Source organism: Mauremys reevesii, linkage group 10, assembly GCF_016161935.1.
Source record: "Mauremys reevesii isolate NIE-2019 linkage group 10, ASM1616193v1, whole genome shotgun sequence".
NCBI lineage: Eukaryota > Metazoa > Chordata > Testudines > Geoemydidae > Mauremys > Mauremys reevesii.
Window position 1 is genome coordinate 80,916,236 of NC_052632.1, and position 15,999 is coordinate 80,932,234.

The 15,999-nt window shown below is 45.6% G+C and overlaps 1 protein-coding gene across 6 annotated transcripts in view; it reads left to right on the forward strand.

The window, feature by feature from the left end:
- The window catches only part of LOC120373936, a 64,672-nt gene that overhangs the window by 34,616 nt on the left and 14,057 nt on the right, over positions 1-15,999 (forward strand). For all 6 annotated transcript variants that reach the window (XM_039493018.1, XM_039493017.1, XM_039493014.1 and 3 more), the window contains 18 exons: positions 1,016-1,131; positions 1,851-2,059; positions 2,366-2,472; positions 2,573-2,691; positions 3,153-3,311; positions 4,199-4,404; positions 5,017-5,102; positions 5,800-5,927; positions 6,913-7,059; positions 7,854-8,053; positions 8,542-8,633; positions 9,271-9,404; positions 11,151-11,275; positions 12,351-12,480; positions 13,324-13,539; positions 14,182-14,352; positions 14,838-14,972; positions 15,916-15,965. In XM_039493018.1, coding sequence (XP_039348952.1) covers positions 1,016-1,131; positions 1,851-2,059; positions 2,366-2,472; positions 2,573-2,691; positions 3,153-3,311; positions 4,199-4,404; positions 5,017-5,102; positions 5,800-5,927; positions 6,913-7,059; positions 7,854-8,053; positions 8,542-8,633; positions 9,271-9,404; positions 11,151-11,275; positions 12,351-12,480; positions 13,324-13,539; positions 14,182-14,352; positions 14,838-14,972; positions 15,916-15,965 — 2,530 coding nt within the window. The remainder of the gene's footprint in view (positions 1-1,015; positions 1,132-1,850; positions 2,060-2,365; positions 2,473-2,572; positions 2,692-3,152; positions 3,312-4,198; positions 4,405-5,016; positions 5,103-5,799; positions 5,928-6,912; positions 7,060-7,853; positions 8,054-8,541; positions 8,634-9,270; positions 9,405-11,150; positions 11,276-12,350; positions 12,481-13,323; positions 13,540-14,181; positions 14,353-14,837; positions 14,973-15,915; positions 15,966-15,999) is intronic.

The following is a 15,999-nucleotide window of genomic DNA, read 5'->3' on the forward strand; positions in this document are numbered from 1 at the left end:
GGAAGTGTTATTTACTCCTTCTCATAACACAAGAACTAGGGGTCACCAAATGAAATTAATAGACAGCAGGTTTAAAACAAATGAAAGGCAGTATTTTTTCACACAATGCGCAGTCAACCTGTGGAACTCCTTGCCAGAGGATGTTGTGAAGGCCAAGACTATAACAGGGTTCAAAAAAGAACTAGATAAATTCATGGAGGCTAGATCCATCAATGGCTACTAGCCAGGAGGAGCAGGGATGGTGTCCCTAGCCTCTGTTTGCCAGAAGCTGGGAATGGGCGACAGGGGATGGATCACTTGATTCCCTGTTCTGTTCATTCCCTCTGGGGCACCTGCCATTGGCCACTGTTGGAAGACAGGATACTGGGCTAGATGGACCTTTGGTCTGATCCAGTATGGCCGTTCTTTTGTTCTTATGTTCACCAGGATACAGGACAGGAAGGAACAAGGTGACTAAGTTACTTATGAGTCTCCCCCTATTCTTGGCTAGATTGGGGCCCAGTTGATTGCTCATAGTAAGTTAGAGCAGCCTCAGGGTTCCTCTAACATACACTTGACTGCAACAGCTGCCTCAAGGCCATTTGATTAGCTGAGATTAATGAGAGCACTGCACTCAGTCAAGCAGACTCACTCTCCCCCCTGCTATTCTCCCTCTGCCTGGGGCTATAGCAAGTTGCAGTGCAGAGCTGTGCCCGAGGCTCTATTCTTCTGACACTGGCAGTATTTGCCAGAGGCTGGATCTGGCTGGTTTACAGCCCCTTTACACTGCCATGAAGCATACAGTGGCCAATACCTAAAGAAGAATTGAGCCCTATGTCTGTGCATTGTCGTAATATCCTTTTACCTACCATGCAAAAGTATGACCCTTGCGCCTCCTGTCCCATGATGTTTCTCTGTAACCATTATTGTGCAACATCTACACACGCAAACATAAATCCTGGTTTCAAATACATGGGATTGATTTTATTTGGTCACTAATCCTGCATTTTTCCTCTTTGATTGGTCCAAAATCTAGGAGTCGCTTGTGACAACCAAGCAGGGCTCATAAAGTGGGCTGACGTTAATCTTGGGAAATTCATTCAGCAATCATCAGTGCAAGACCTTGTCAGTTTCAATGCAGAATTTAAGAAGGTACTGGGCTGGCACTGGGATTTTAAACTTGTATAAAATGTTAAATTGCTGACATGGTTCCCGGGATCATCATTCATGGGCTCGGTGTGTCATGTGAGGGTTGACAGCAACAGACCTCAATGCTACTGGTGAAAAAGGGCCATCTTTAATGGACAAAGGGCCAATCCTGCAAGAAGCTGCTGTGAGGTGTGGTGCACACCTTCTTCTCCCACTGCTCAGCACCTCACAGAATCAGGCCCACAGTATCCCAGGTTGCATCCTGAACAGTGTGGGGAAAAAACAAACATTCCTCCTTATAGGCTCTGAAACAAAGACTTCTATTGACCTCCATGGGCTGTGGATCAGACCCATATCAGTCTGACAATAGGCTTGGATAACTGGCAGTTTGACTCCAACTGATGGGGGATTGTTCCTGACCAAACCAGATGGAGTTTTGAAAGCTTATGTACTCTGGAATATCATAGGTATTCTAAAGAACTTGACACAGTACATGGATGTTTCTGTATCTGCTGCTAGAAGAGTACCACACTGAAAGAATAAAATCCACATGGTTGGGGAGATACTAGTTGCTGGAGTGTAAATTGCTCCCTGACCAATCCCTTTCAAACAAAGCAGCGTTAGAGTCAATCCTACATCAAACTTAGCCCATTTCATGTCTCTCCAAACATCTGTAGCCTTCTACATTTTTAATTAAACTTGATTTTTTTTGCTCGCTTCAGGCCAATCTGACAGAGTCTCAAATTACCACAGTGAACATTATGATGCTGACAGCTGTTTGGAACAAACTCAGTTCCAACTTCTCAACCTTTACGCCTCTGGATTGGAGACACTTGTTCCAAGAAGACTTGCATGGACTACTTCCCAGCATGAATTCAACCTATCTTCATCTCCTCCCGGCCAACATCAGCTGCTCCTCTTACCAGGAAATGTGAGTATCTGCCTCCTCTCCATTTCAAGCATCGTGCTGACATAGGAAGATTTCTAATAACGATTTTCCAGGGAGTTTTTTTTATCAACAAAAGAGATGAGATTTGCTAATCCTTGATAGCTCTTAGGAACATTCCATTTCACACTTTTCTTTACCTAACTGTAGCAGGATTTGGAGTCATTTGTTGATCTGTTTGATGAGAACCTGAAGTTAATAATAGGGAAAATTAAATAGTTGCCAGAACAAACCGCCTTTAGCTAAACAGATTGAATGTACTTTCATAATAGTTTCTGCCTTATATTGCAGAGTGAAGGGATTTAACCTGGCCTATGAAGCTTTATCACCTTTGAGTAGAACTGACATTTCCAATAACTACATGAAGATTTACCTGACTCAGCAATCTCTTGCAAAAGGTATGTTTAAAAGGGTTCACGTGTCGATCTTTACATTCTTTCCTGCTTTTCTTCAAAACAAAGAGCATTTCAAATGGGGGTTGCCTATTTCGTCATCCAGGCTCTGCATGTGCTTTGAACACCACTGGAGCCAGCGACTGGCTTGAGAAGAATTTCGGCCAACTCTCCTCCAGCGTGCCCATCAGAGACCTCCAAGCACTATATCCAAATGTCACCATTGTAAGTGCCTGAGATCAGAAATCGCTTATTTCATTCAAACAAATCTTCTGTCTCTAGCTACAGGAAATGTGGGAATGACTGGATATCATTGACACGATACTGTGTTATTTTTCTGCACAAATATTTTGTGCTTAGTTTGAAAAGAACTTAATACAGATACATTTACTAAAAGTTCATTGAATCATAGGATTTTAAAGCTAGAAGGGACCATTAGGACCATCAAGTTTGACTTTCTGGAGAGCTAAGGCCACACAGTACCTCATTCAGAGCATTTTAGAGCTAAACCATAGCTTTTGGAAAGACTTCCCATCTTGATTGGAAGAAATCAATTAGTGTGATCATAAGATTTCTTGACATGCTCTATGTACTTTCATGTATTATCTTGAACATAATAAAATAGAATCAATGCTATTTGCAAACACTGTAATATTATCTCCTATATCTGGCTTTCAAATCTGTAGATTGACATCATTGGTAATACAAATCTAAACAATATGGCTGAGCTTTTGGCCAAACCAGAGGTCATCGCTAACAACACCATGCTCGAGAAGATCGTCCTGTTAATTCCACCCAAGAACATTTCCCAGTTCCTGAACGCTGCCATGTCTGCTGCTAACAAGGTATTGATTGATTCAAAGGTTCACATTTTGGATTACATTTTTCCTCCATAGCATAAAACTACAGAATGGTTAATACACAGTAAATACTAGTCTTCTGGTTCTCTTGTGGTCATGCAATATGTAACCATTACATTTGAATATATATTGATATGTAAATAACACACACATGCACGCATAGTCTGCTAAGGACCATTGTGCCAGCCAGAGCGACCATGGGTGATGGTGTCGCACCAGCAGGTGTGTAGTGAAGTTCCCAGATCTGGCTCAGTCCCAGAAATCCAGGAATCTCTGGAGCAGCCCCACAGTGCCGCCAGAGTGGGTCATGATAAGTATGGAATGCAGGGAATTTAAATTATAGGAGACAAAATAATATGTATATATGGTGTATTGTGGAACTTTCTCAAAGGAATCTCATGAATCACATGCATTAGGACCCGGAGGAGTGGATTTCTGTTGGTTGTGATTGACTGATCCAGCTCTAAATTCTAAGATTCTAGGATTCATTTCAGCTGCTCAGACATAGTTTATAGACCTCTTGTGAAAATCTCACTCAGAGGCTGATCCGAGAGAGCCCTAAGCACCTTTCATGAGACGTTGGGAGTCCTCCTTGAGATGAATGGGATCAGCTTCACGGGACTGGGCCTTCTATGCTTCCCTTCAAATTTAGTAAGAATTTCACCAAATTCTCCTGTGAATCAGCTTGCACTGGCTCCTGATGGGAACAGGACACTGGCCTAGATGGACCACAATTCTGCTCCAGGCTGACAGATCCTAAATCCTATCTCAAATTCAGCACATTTCAGCTAACAGCAATTCTCCTTCCTCTCAGCTCATTTGTAATCCTCCACATTTTCTGATGACATTTTCTCCTCTTTCTCCTGCTTCAGGCCAATCTGACAGATCCCCAAATTACCGCACTGAATGTGACGATACTAACAGCTGTTTGGAACAAATTGAGTTCCAGCTTCTCTGACTTCATGCCCCTGGACTGGAGACATTTGTTTCAAGATTTACGCATGCTACTTCCCAGCATAAATTCAACTCATCTTCAGCTCATCCCAGCCAACATCAGCTGCTCCTCCTACCAGGAAATGTAAGTATCTGCCTGTTGCTGTTTTAAAAACTCAGACCTGAGGAAGAGGGAGTTTGAAAAGCAGGATGGCTTCAGCCATCCCAACTTCACTGAATGACCTTCAAATAATTCCTCAATTGTCAAGAGAAAAATGTAAGCCTTACCCTGCTACGAGCTGGGTGTTCACTCTGTTATACCTGTGCAAACTCATTGAAAGAAGCAGGATTACAGAGGCGTCTTTAAAGACATGAGATGAAGACAGTGATGTTGCAAACTGAGAGCCTACTTTAACCTGCAAATAGTTGCTGGTGAAGATGCACAAAATGGAAAGATCTCAACTTCACTGTCAGGTCCCAGGCTGAATTTGCAGCCCTGGCAATTTAAAAAAAGACATCATGTAGCATGTAATCAGTGCAGGTTTGATATGGAATCACTGAGACATTAAACTTGGGACTCTCCCCAGCACAGGGTGCCAGGCTGAGAGAGTAAGTCACTTCTCAAAGTAGAATCACTAAGTCCCCAGTGCTGTCTGAACAGCGTCTTTTCCAAACTAACCAAACAACCCATCCAATGTAAATGACACTCAGCGGGCACATCCAATATTATAAATATTTTGGTATTGTTTCCTCACAGAGCCACTGCTCTTAGCAATGCATATACTGAGCTTACTGAATCGGCACAGGACTCCATATACAAGTATCTACTGGCTGTCCACAGAGGTAAATTATGTAGTTAAAATGACTTCGCTGTGAATGTGAGCAAAGAAAGTCTGCCTGCCTGGGACTAAACGCTCAGCTGCCATAACTCCACTGAGTTACATCAGCAGATAATTTGGCCCATGGAATTTAAGACAAACCGTCGTTCCTTAGCTTACAAATCATATTGCGGCCTATTTGTTTTCAACGTGTTTTAATGACAGCTGGGAGAATTGGTTCAGAATCACATCATTGAAATGGAAATGACCTTTTTTCTATTTTGAGGTCAGAACAGGTTTGATGAACTCTAACTATTTTAATGTTCTTATAATCCTTCCTTCCTGGTTTTGGCTAGAAGTGAAATGATCTGATCCCCTAACCTCTGATAGATCCTTGAACCAAACAATGTCAACAGGAAAAAAAAAAAGAAAAAGAAAAAGTGCATCAAATACACCTCTGATGTAAGCCTCCATTAAAGAAAGTGGAGTTCCACCCACTTATTCCAGCAGGGAATTTGTCTCTATGGTTTTAATACAAAGCAGCTTACAAGTATATGTATGTGCCTCCATCTGCTTAGAAAAGGGTGGGTTGGAAGGGTGCAACTTTCTAAAAAGAAATAAAGAACTCCTCTCATCCAAAGAGGGAGAGCTCCGTTGTCATGCAGAAATAATTCACATTTGTCTGGCTACATCTCTTGCTTTCTGGTCTTTTTTCCCCTAAGATTCCACCCTCAAATGTTACACGGGTCCCAGTCTTAAAGCTTTTCTGGATACCTACTTTGTCAAATTCTCCACCAAGCTGACGGCTGAAGATTTAGTAGCCCTAATTCCTCCCAGCCAACTGTCACAGGTGAACACATTCATTATTCAAAATCACTTTCAAATGCTAGTTCCTCATTGATTTTGGGCCCAGTCCTGCAATCCTAACTCAGGTTAAACTTTCACTGAAGTTGATGGCCTGAGTTATTGTTGATAGTAATGTAATGAATCTATTTAGCTTAATAAAGAGAAGGTTAAGGGGTGAGTTGATTACAGTCTGTAAGTGTCTACATGGGGAACAAACATTTAATAGTGGGCTCTTCAGTCTAGCAGGGAAAGGTCTAACATGAACCAATGGCTGGGCGTTGAAGCTAGTCAAATTCAGACTGGAAATAAGGTGTAAATTTTTAACACTGGAAGTAATTAACCACTGGAACAACTTACCAAGGGTTGTAGTGGATTCTCCATCACTGACAATTTTTCCTAAAAGCTCTGCTCTAGGAATTATTTTGGGGTAGTTCTATGGCTTGTGGTATACAGGAGGTGAGACTAGATGACCACAATGGTCCCTTCTGGCCTAGGAATCTAGGAATAATGAACGCAGAATCAGGTATTTAATAAGCAGGTTATAACAGCTACTTCCTAGTGGCCATAAGATGGGAATATGGAAAAAAGTGTGAAAATCACCCCTGTGCAGAGGGCTAGTACAAGCCCTAGGCACCAGTTAAATCTCATTTAAGATCTCAAAATACAGCTTAGGTGAGACCTAAGCAGTGCATAGACCTAAGGTAAACGTGTCCAAAGGGCCAGGTTCGTAAAGGAATCTAGGCATCTAAAACTTCAGATGGGCACTAAGGCATAAAACCAAACACTCGGCATAAATTGGTTTTCTGGACACATTTCACAGATGGCCCTAAAAAGATGTAAAGACTAATAACCTAACTATTGATTCATGGTCACTGGTGCAAGTTCATTCATTAAATAATGCTACAGCCGGGACAATGTATCTGTTTATTATTTCCTGCAATGTTCAGACATTCTTTTCTGGTAACCTAATTTATATTGGTTAATTACAGAAAATTGACTCGCTGCAGCCCAGAGAGCTTCTAGACATACTGATAAAGCCAGGCTACCCCAGCAACTACACAGCTTTGGAAACCCTCCTCAGAAACTATGAGGGCATCGATAAGATTGGGATAGTGCTGGATGGTCTTAATCAGCAGGTAGAGTGTGTACCTAAGAGCTTAATGAGATTCCAAACATTGAGGTGAAAGACAATAGCATCTGCTGTGCAAATAGAGGAGAGAAAAATCACAAGGTCGTTCAACCCTCATGCTTCAGCACATAAGCTGATCACCAGCTAGGGGGTTGGAAGAAAATTCTTCCAAAATGTACATTATTGAATATTTAGGAATGTTATGAGAATTTATGCCTTCTTGGCCACTCTCGGAAATAGGAAAATAGATGCTTATGTTAAATATTAATTGATATCCTGCTTGTTCAGCAAAAAAGAGGAGCTGCCACCTACAGGGCTGCTGATATTTAGCTTCACATAACCCTGTCTGCTCTACTGCAGTGTTTCACCTTTTTGATACCAGGTAAACTGTATCAGGCAAATCTCAGGGACCGGACCAGGTCTCCGGACCGGTCATTGAAAAACACTGCTGTAGGGACAATTCCTAAGTCTATCACTGATGTGTAGGAATCCATTCACTGGCAGAAAATGGTATTTGTCAAAGACCCACTTTCCTGCAGCCCATGTACCTTATGCTGTGATTGTGGGAGATCTCGAAAGCAAAGCAGCACTGAGTCTGGATAGTACTTGGATGGGAGACCTGCAAAGAAGGCCTGAGGTGCTGCAGGAAGTGAGGTCACCGAAGAAGTAAAGAGAGAAGCATTGAAATTGAGGGGGAAATTAAGCTCTTGTTAATATAATGACTTTAGTTACTAGCCAGAGAGGATCTGTTAGCTAACTTCACATCAGCTCAATTACACAGTGCCATCCTGCGTCTCTCAGGTAAATAGGACCAAGGGGAGCCTGAAAGCTGTTCTGAATGGCGTGTGGCCCAGCTTTGTGGCAGCTCTGAGCTCCCTTAACTCACCCAGTTTGGACCAATGGTTAAACAAGCGGCTCCAGACCCATCTCCCTCTCATCACCCTGAGTCAGCTCAATACGTCTGAGATTCTTACCACAAATTGCCTGGCATTCCGGCATCTGTAAGTATTTTTCCTTTTGCCTTTGAGAAGGTGACGACAGCTTTCAGGGGCTGCACTCAGCACCTCTGACTCTAACTAAAGCGCTTCTCCTGCTTGAGCGAAAGGAACAACTCCACTAGTCAGGAGCAGTAGCTGACTCTTCCAGCTACTAGAGGGGGACAAAAGCTACACTATGGAATGTACAGCTTACATTGTAATGTATACAGTGTAATAAGGGTTACACTGACACATTGATGTGTATTATCTCCTATGGCCTGAGTTTTAAAATGCTCTTAGGCTGCGTGGAGAACAGTTTGGAGGTTTCTCGACAAGACACGAGACAGAAACCGAAGAGACGATCCATAATTTACCGCAAGTTGGTTGGATGCAGGAAAGGATCTCTAGCAAGCTCCCCGCCCCTCTGTCCAATCACCTCATCCATTCCCCATCTGCAGAATGCAACACCTTTTTGTTAATGCCTTAACATTTCCATTTTTCCCTTGCACCAGAGTAAAGGCCTTAAATATCCACTACCGTGATTACACAGTGGAGATGCAGCAAAGCATTTACATCATTCTTAAGAACTATCTTCTTCAGCCAGGTAAGCTCCTCATGTAATGTATAATTAACCTGTGGAACTCTCTACTACAGGATATTTTTAAGGCAAGTAATCTTGTCATTTTTTAATTAGACATTTAGATTAATAAAAATAGCAAGTGCAATTATACTAGCTAGGACCAAAATTGCAAGGAGTCATCCTCACTAGGTCTCATGCTTGATTACCAGCTAGGATCTAGAAGAAACTTCTCCCCAGTGATAGCATTAATCAATTAAGTGTCTGACTGGTTTAAACCTTCCTTTGAAGCATCTGGTGTTTGCAAGGGGAAACTGAACTAGCTGGGGTAGCAGCTGCAGCATAGCTAATATTAGTATCATTTATATCTATTACTAGGAAAACTATAGGGGAGCTGGTTTGCTTAGGAGACTTATCTCAGAGGGACCTGAATTAACACAAAAGTAGGTCTCACACTCCATCCAACAGAGGACACCAATGCACAGATTTCTGATCCCTGTTAAGAATTAATCTCTCATAGCAACACATACTTTGGGCCTGCCAGCATTTTCACTCTGTATCACTAGGAAACACTGTGGGATGAAGGCACAACAGCAACGGGAGCCGACAGACACTGTCCATTTATAAACAACTGTTGAGAAATGAGAACTCTCCTCTCTGACAGGTGACAAGCCAAAGTGCTATAACCAAAGCGATGGGGACCAGAACTCCACGGCTTGGTTTCTAACCTACCTGGGAAAGTATCTGACATACTGCACTGGTGAGGATCTCAGAGCCTTCAGTGACAGCCAGCAGTTGGTACGTACAGGGTTTGGGTTTCTTTCACTAGGTTTGATTTTCCTTCGATGTAGGCGTGCATTCGTGCATATTAACATACCAGTGTCCAAGCTCGACGTTATTATTTATTTATATTAGCATAGTGTCTAGAGGCCCGAGTCCTGGACAGGACCCCACTATGCCAGGCGCTGCACATAGACTAAAAAGATGGTCCGTGCCCCCAAAGAGCTTCCAGTCTAAATACAAGACAAGATATGACAGATGGATGTAGACAAATGAGGGAATACAAGGAAACAATGAGACAATATTGGTCTCTGCACACCAGCAGCATAACTGTTGTCAAGTTAGTTGTAGGCATCATGGCAAAGAATTCTGGGGAGGGACTCAAAGGGGATACCTAGTTAGGCAGCAGGATCTAGCAGATTAATCGTGACACTCAGAACCCCTGCTCTCATTTGCTCGGGGATCTTGGGCCTCATTTGAGTCTACTGCAGTCAATGGAAAGACTCTCGTGGATTTCAACAGGCATTGTTCTGTGCTTCAGTTTCACTCATCTGTAAAATGGGGATAAGAATATTTACCTACGTCCTGGAGGACAATGGGCATCAGTTAATTAATATCTGTAAAGAGGGAACGTGCTGTAAAAGGGATGGGGGTTGTTTTTATTATTGGCACTAAGAAACAGCAGAAAGGCAGTGCTGGCCACGACCTCGGGGCTGAGCAGCAGCCTGGGATCTAAAAACGAAGCAAACCCAGCAGCTCGATTAGAAGGATAAGAGGCTCCAGAAGGCCGTGCTGTGCCAGTGTTTCCGAGCGTTTGTTTTGTACTGTTGAGACCATTGCAAGGACACAGCGATCTGGCTGAGCTGCAAGGCCCCCAGAGATAGCAGCAAGGCTGTCTCGGCTCCGCGCTGCCAAGCACACTGCAGCTCCACCATGCATGACCAGTCACAACACTTGATGGGCCGGTTCCTCTGCTGGGGCAGATCCATGGACTTCGGTGGAGATTTGCCCATTCAGAAGAAGCAGATCATTTGGCTTTATATTTTTTTAAACTTATTCTCCGAGTTACATTTTATTACAGGTCCAAGCTTAAGTACTGGAGATGCTGGGAAATCAGGAGCACAGGAAAGCATCCATCTCAGTTTGGAAGGAGATTAGGGTTTTCTCTGCCTCTTTATCTTGGAATTTCCCTTGCAATTCAGCTTTCCTCCTGTACAGCAATGGCAATGGTTGATGACCATACAGCTCCCTTTGTACTGTTACTGCCTCTGGGAGTGTTATGGAGTCACACATCCACTAGGGCCAATCTCAATCTCATCCCTGGAGTAACCCCACTGATGCCAGGAGTGTGCTTATCCCCTTTGCGATCCAACAGAGAACCTTGCAAGACAAAGCCCCTCAGGCTGCCTGGTGTAGTTGCACAGAGACCCCTTCGCATGGTGTTTGGCTGCGCTGATTGCTGCTCGAGTATCCCCGAATATTTTAAAGAGACAGGACTAGAACTACTTGCAGCAGGTGGATAGTAGAGCCAGTCTGGGAGTGATCAGCACCCCGCCCTGCTAATGTGACTTAAACTCCCCCGTCTCCACAACCACTCTGCACATGTTTTCACTTGGCTGGTTACCTATGGACATTTCCCAGAGGGCAGAGATTGGTCCCTAGTTGGTCGATTTCTGATCCTGACCTGCTGTTGAGTGGGTGGGGGGGGGAGGCACGTTTCAATAACAAGGACAATGGTAACATTGAAACCTTTCGTCAGAGCAGCTTCAAGACTTCGCGGTGGATCCCCAAAACCTGGCGCTGGTGGGGGGACTCGCCCTCTCAGAAGATGTGAAGGAATCCTACTCCGCTCTGATCACGAGGCAGAATCCTGCCATCCTGCTGGGAAGGTACGTGACTGGTCTGTGACTGCTGTGGGGACGGCGCATGTACCTTTAAAGCCAACAGTTCCGGCATCACCGTTAGCTTCACAAAGGTTTTAGGGCTGCCTGGCTATGGTGTGTGATACCCACCGGGTTTCGCTTGCCTGATTTCAAGGCGATTCTGTTTCATTTGGAGTTCGGGGTTCGCACAAAACCAGCAAACTAAGACACCCGATTGAGTTTCATCCGAACCAGTTTAACTCAGTGGGATTTCCCTGTCTCAGCATGGCCACCCTTAGGTTGCGCATGGAGGGAGAGCCCCTCCCCACTAGTCCTGTGCAGGGAAAGTCCATCCCGACTCTTCTACTGTCTCCCTACTTTGTGGTGGCTGACAGGGTAGGAGACTCCCCACACCCAGGCCTCTGCCTGTCCCCCCATTGTGCAGCGCCGAGCCGTGGCCTCATTCCGGGGCTGATGCACCCCAGTCAGGTAAATTAAACCAGTGTGAGTTGTCAGTGCACTGACTAGCTCAGGCACTCCTGTTGCCAGGACTCAGGGCCTGCAGCCAAGAGCAGGACCAGACAGCTGACTTATAGCTGAACCCCCTGATCGAACAGCCCCCCATGCTAGGCTGAGAGGCTGCCACCAGGTCTGCGGCTATTCAACACTTACACCTGCAGCTGCGATCGCTCCTGGGCTGGCCTTGTTCCCAGCCGTGCTCCAGCCCTGCTCCGTTCCTGACTCCACCTCTGACTCTGCCGCTGTGACCACTAGGCCTGACCGCCCATGCCTCAGTCTGTGACACCAACAGTCCCCTCACTCTAGTATGCAAGCACCTCACAATCCCTAACAGATTCATCACCAACCTCCCTCTGAGGTAGGGAAGTTTTACAGGCACTGAGAGACTTGCCCAAGGTCAGACGGTGAGTCTGTGGCAGAGCAGAGAATTAAACCCAGCTCTTCCCTAACCATTGGGCCAGCCTCTCTCTCCTGTTGCACTCAGAGCAGCAGCACCCAGGGGAGCCTTTATGGCCCCGTTGCCGAATAGGGCAGACTATCCTGGCTCTACCTGATGAGACCATTATTGCTTTTCTCCCCACAGCATTCCAGACAATTTGATCTGCTACGTGGCTGGCAAGCGGAATATCAGCCAAATGACAGCGACTGAAGCCAGGGTGACCCTGGCAGCCTTGCAGAGCTGTTTGAGACCTTCCCAGGAGCCAGCAGGAGAGGTGAGCCCTCAGGAGGGGCGCCGGGGGAGGTCTCATTTGGAGATGCTAGGCTGCATGTTACAGTTGTTTCAAGGCATCAGGAACCCTCCTTTGCCATCTTGCCAGGATCCCACACTTGGAAACTGAGGTGTCCCCGCATCTGCACTCTCATGGAGTGTGTAGCCATCGTATTTTGCCTTGCAAATCAAGGGCACCATTGCAATCTTTCCAGTAACCCTCCCTCTTCTATTACATCGCGGAAGTGCACTCCGATACTTATGTGGACTGTGGAGCCTTATTCCTAAATAAATAACATATTGCCATATAAATAGCATGCTTCAAAGAGCTTCACAAACTTTAATTCCCAAAACCTCATACCACCGCCGTCAGGCAAGTGGTGTTATTCCTGTTTTACAGTGAGGAAACTGAGGCACAGAGAGGAGGCGGCATCTTGAAATGCCCAGAGCCTGATTTTCAGAGGTGCTGAGTACCCAGAGTGCCCACTGGCTTCGTCCGGAGTTGTGGGTGCTCCATGCCTCCGAGGCTCACGTCCTAAGTGTCTCCAGCTGGGTACCTACAAAGTCGGGCACTGAGCAGTAGTGGCCGCTCTTGAAAACTTGGCCCTGAGTGACTTGCCAAGGTCACCCAATGAGCCAATAGCAGAGTTGGGAAAAGAACCCAGGTAGCCTGTGCTTAGCCCCTATAGAGAAGGGAGAAAAGAGCTAACAATTTACCAATGGCCCCTAGTGTCTTACGCAAATATGAATCAGTTGACACAGAACTGCAGACTCGTGACAGACGTCTGCCTTCTCCATGCCTCCTTGTCGTTTAGGAGTAACCCCGGCACTCTCTTTCCTTTCACAGGTGACGGGTGCGCTGCCTGACACCACTGGCAACCTCTCTGTGGAGACCTTTAAAAGACTCGGTCCCTTAGCCGTCGGGTTAACGCCGTCTGTGCTCCTGGCTAACGCGGACAGGCAGACCCTTCAGCAGGTGCTCCCGTTGCTCTCAGCCACAGGGGGCTGGAGCCCAGCACAGGCTTCTGTCATCATGAAAAAAGTCATCCAGAATGGATACCAGGTAAATATATATATACAAAGAAGGGAGGGCTTTGGTTTCCTTAGCCAATATATTGTACCAAAGCCACACACACAAGGACTTCTCAGCTGCCACCGTACGGCATGCTGCGGCCACTCAGAACTTCACAGAGACAGCCGGGCTAAAGCTCAGCTCCTCCTATGTAAAAAACACTAACCCCTGCCACTTGGGCAAAAGGAGACTCTCCACTAGCAGCATAGGGCCTATGACACACAGTTGAACTGTAGAGGGTGGTGGTGACATAGACACACTAGGTAGCCCATGACCACAGTCAGGGTTTTCATTCAGTTTAACCCTTTTATTGCTGTTCCTCCATCCACCCACCCTACTGCGCTGTTGTACTGAAAAAAAATAATCAGCCATTGTGCACAGAGCAGACTCTGAAATACACGCCTGACCATTTGCAAGTGTGAATACTCACTTTGCATATGCGTCCGTGCAAACTGATTGTGCAATCGCGCGCACACTTTTTGTCCTATCAGGCCAACTAGGTTAGCCTGAAAGGTGATTAAAGAAACCTTGCATTACTCTCATTCAGCAACAGCAGTGGCACAGTCCAGCTGACTGATGGGACAGAGGATGATTTATTTAGGCTTCCATGCAGTGTTGTGAATCTCTCACTAGATCAACAAAGCCAGCAGTGTTTTGACACTGGGAAAGCTAGCGCCTGGCCTTCCCGGCAATGTGCTGGACAAGCTGGACAACAAGGACATCCTCCGCCTGGCTGCAGATCAGAATTTCACGGAGAGCCTGGAGCAGGCCCCTCTGCCTGTGAAACACAAGTTTGTGCGACGGGTGAGTCTCCAGATTGGCTAGAATACAGCTCTTCACCTGATAACGCCCTGGCTTCTTTTCATCAGCGCCCAGATACGTTCAGGCTCCAGGTCACTGCCCTGAGAGGCTGTTAGTGTGAAGCAGGTGTCTGTGCAGGCATCTCACCAAAACCCAGGATCAGCAAAAGGGACAAGAACTCAGTGGGCCACCGAGCTCGAGTTCTCCTCTCATTCCTAGAGATGACCCCTCCTGGGCAGGGCTGAGGCCCAGGCTGGGGCAGCTTGCACTGTACCTGCCCAGGATGTACCCAATCTCTGCATAAACACAGGGCTCCAGTGCTGGCCATCCAGCAACCTCCACGCTACTTAGGAAGAGCCTTCTCCCTGCCCCTCCACTGGCTTCAGAGCAAATGGTCAGCGCTTATCGCCTTGCAGGACACAACCCAGAGTTTTATCAGCCCAGCAGCCCACTGCCCCCCAGCACGTCCGTGTTTCTTTTCATTTCAGATCTTACAGAGCGTGACCGGAAGCACCTTCCTCAATATCCCAGATAAGCTGGTTGATCAGATCCCTCTATCTAGACTGGCTTCTCCCCAGATCAATATCAATGAAATCAACCAGAAGAAATGGACAGCCGCTCAGGTAGCTCATTTTATTGTTTTTTATTTTCGTGTCCAGTTTCCTCCTCTTCTCCCAGCCTCTCCAATTCCATGAGAGTCCTTGTGTCCTGCGTCCTACAGACAGTTGGCGCTGCCACTGAATTCTTCTCTCTCCAAAGGAACCAAAATAAGATGGGAGCATTGTTCCCAGACCTCCTCCTCTTATTTATTTGTTAGCCAAAAAGGAAACTGATGTGTTTTTGCTGGGTTAGGTCCTTATTGTCTTAACAGAGCTACACCAGTTTAACCTCCCAAAATGTAGTGTACCAGGCGAACAGTAGCTGCCATGCTCCACTCCAGAGTCAGCTGCATTTCAGGAGTGAGTGACACATTCAGGGTTGAATTTTTATCTAAGGATGTGTAAATCCAGAGTCTCTCCACTGCCAATAGCAGAGTTACTCTAGATTTACACTGTTGCAGCTGAATGCAGAATTTGGTGTTCCAGTGTCTGAATCACTTTGAGTGTCACTAGATAAATTATGCTATAGAAAGATAGTGCATGATTAATTATGATTATTAATTTCCCCTTGAAACAGGAAAAATAGTTCTCCAGCATAAACACATTCCGACTTTGGGGGGGAATTATTTTTTCCTCTTTGTTTTTTTTTTTAAAAGCAGCTTATGGAAGCACTCTCTGCAGAACATGCAGCCAGCCAGAGTGAGCACTCATTGTCTTTTCATTTTCCATGCCTCAGCTGCTTTTCATTTTCCTTTGGAAGGTGCTGTAGCTTGGGGGGAATGAAGCATGTTTTTCAGTAGGATGCAGGACGGAGATGAAGAAGCAGGGACTAGTGAGGGGAGTCCCACAGTAAGGACCATATTTCACCCTCATTCTGCGTGCAAAGCTTTCAGTGAGAAGAGTGCCCATGTTGAATATAGTCTTTTCCACAGCACATTAAGAGCTCTGCTTCCTTTTATAATCACAGGCCAGCGTGTTCTTCCAGGCAGTGCTGAAATCCACGCAGCAATACTCCAGGTGAGTTAGCTGATATTTCCATCTCTGAGCAAGC